General features: G+C 40.5%; 1 protein-coding gene across 1 annotated transcript; it reads left to right on the top strand.

The window, feature by feature from the left end:
- Positions 1-393: 393 nt before the first annotated feature.
- On the top strand, positions 394-1,009 carry LOC104678031 (ubiquitin-conjugating enzyme E2 N-like). Its single transcript, XM_010383245.1, has one exon. The coding sequence runs from the start codon at positions 394-396 to the stop codon at positions 850-852; it is 459 nt and encodes a 152-aa protein (XP_010381547.1). The 3' UTR covers positions 853-1,009.
- Positions 1,010-1,281: the final 272 nt, after the last annotated feature.

The raw sequence follows: 1,281 nt of genomic DNA on the forward strand, positions 1-1,281 counted from the left end.
CATAATTTATTCTTTCAGCCTTTATTCTTTCCAAACTACCAGAGTTCACTTACTATGTTAAAGGCAGTGGGCTAGGAAACTTAAAAGATATGAAGGTTAATAGTGAAAGGCATCTCTCCTCTGGACACGTGAATTCTTGTAGGCACAGCTAAAGCATGTTGGTTAATATCCATTCTAATAGGTTGGCGCCCATGCAAAACTGGTTGTTAAATATTTTGAATATGAGTCATGCTTATATATAAGTTGGCTCATACAGGAATGTGCTGAAGCCTACTTGGACAATGTCATAGTGGATTTTCAAGAATTATGTCAATCGTTAGTTGTTAAACACAACTGGTATTAAAAGTTAAATACGGGAGACGAGACCAGAGGCTGAACTCGGGTTCTGACAAGATGGCCGGGCTGCCCCGCAGGATCATCAAGGAAACCCTGCGTTTGCTGGCAGAACCAGTTCCTGGCATCAGAGCAGAACCAGATGAGAGCAACGCCCGTTATTTTCATGTGGTCATTGCTGGCCCTCAAGATTCCCCCTTTGAGGGAGGGACTTTTAAACTTGAACTATTCCTTCCTAAAGAATACCCAATGGCAGCCCCTAAAGTACATTTCATAACCAAAATTTATCATCCTAATGTAGACAAGTTAGGAAGAATATGTTTAGATATTTTGAAAGATAAGTGGTCCCCAGCACTGCAGATCCGCATAGTTCTGCTATCGATCCAGGCCTTGTTAAGTGCTTCCAATCCAGATGATCCATTAGCAAATGATGTAGCGGAGCAGTGGAAGACCAACGAAGCCCAAGCCATAGAAACAGCTAGAGCATGGACTAGGCTATATGCCATGAATAATATTTAAATTGATCCGATCATCAAGTGTGCATCACTTCTCCTGTTCTGCCAAGACTTCCTCCTTTTTGTTTGCATTTAATGGACACAGTCTTAGAAACATTACAGAATAAAAAAGCCCAGACATCTTCAGTCCTTTGGTGATTAAATGCACATTAGCAAATCTATGTCTTGTCCTGATTCACTGTCATAAAACATGAGCAGAGGCTAGAAGTATCATCTGGATTGTTGTGAAACGTTTAAAAGCAGTGGCCCCTCCCTGCTTTTATTCATTTCCCCCATCCTGGTTTAAGTATAAAGCAGTGTGAATGAAGGTAGTTGTCAGGTTAGCTGCAGGGTGTGGGTGTTTTTCTTTATTTTATTTTATTTTATTTGAGGGGGGAGGTAGTTTTATTTTTAATTTTATGGGCTCCTTTCCCCCTTTTTTGGTGATCTAATT

The sequence above is a fragment of the Rhinopithecus roxellana genome, chromosome 1 (genome assembly GCF_007565055.1).
Source record: "Rhinopithecus roxellana isolate Shanxi Qingling chromosome 1, ASM756505v1, whole genome shotgun sequence".
In the NCBI taxonomy this organism is placed as follows: Eukaryota; Metazoa; Chordata; class Mammalia; order Primates; family Cercopithecidae; genus Rhinopithecus; species Rhinopithecus roxellana.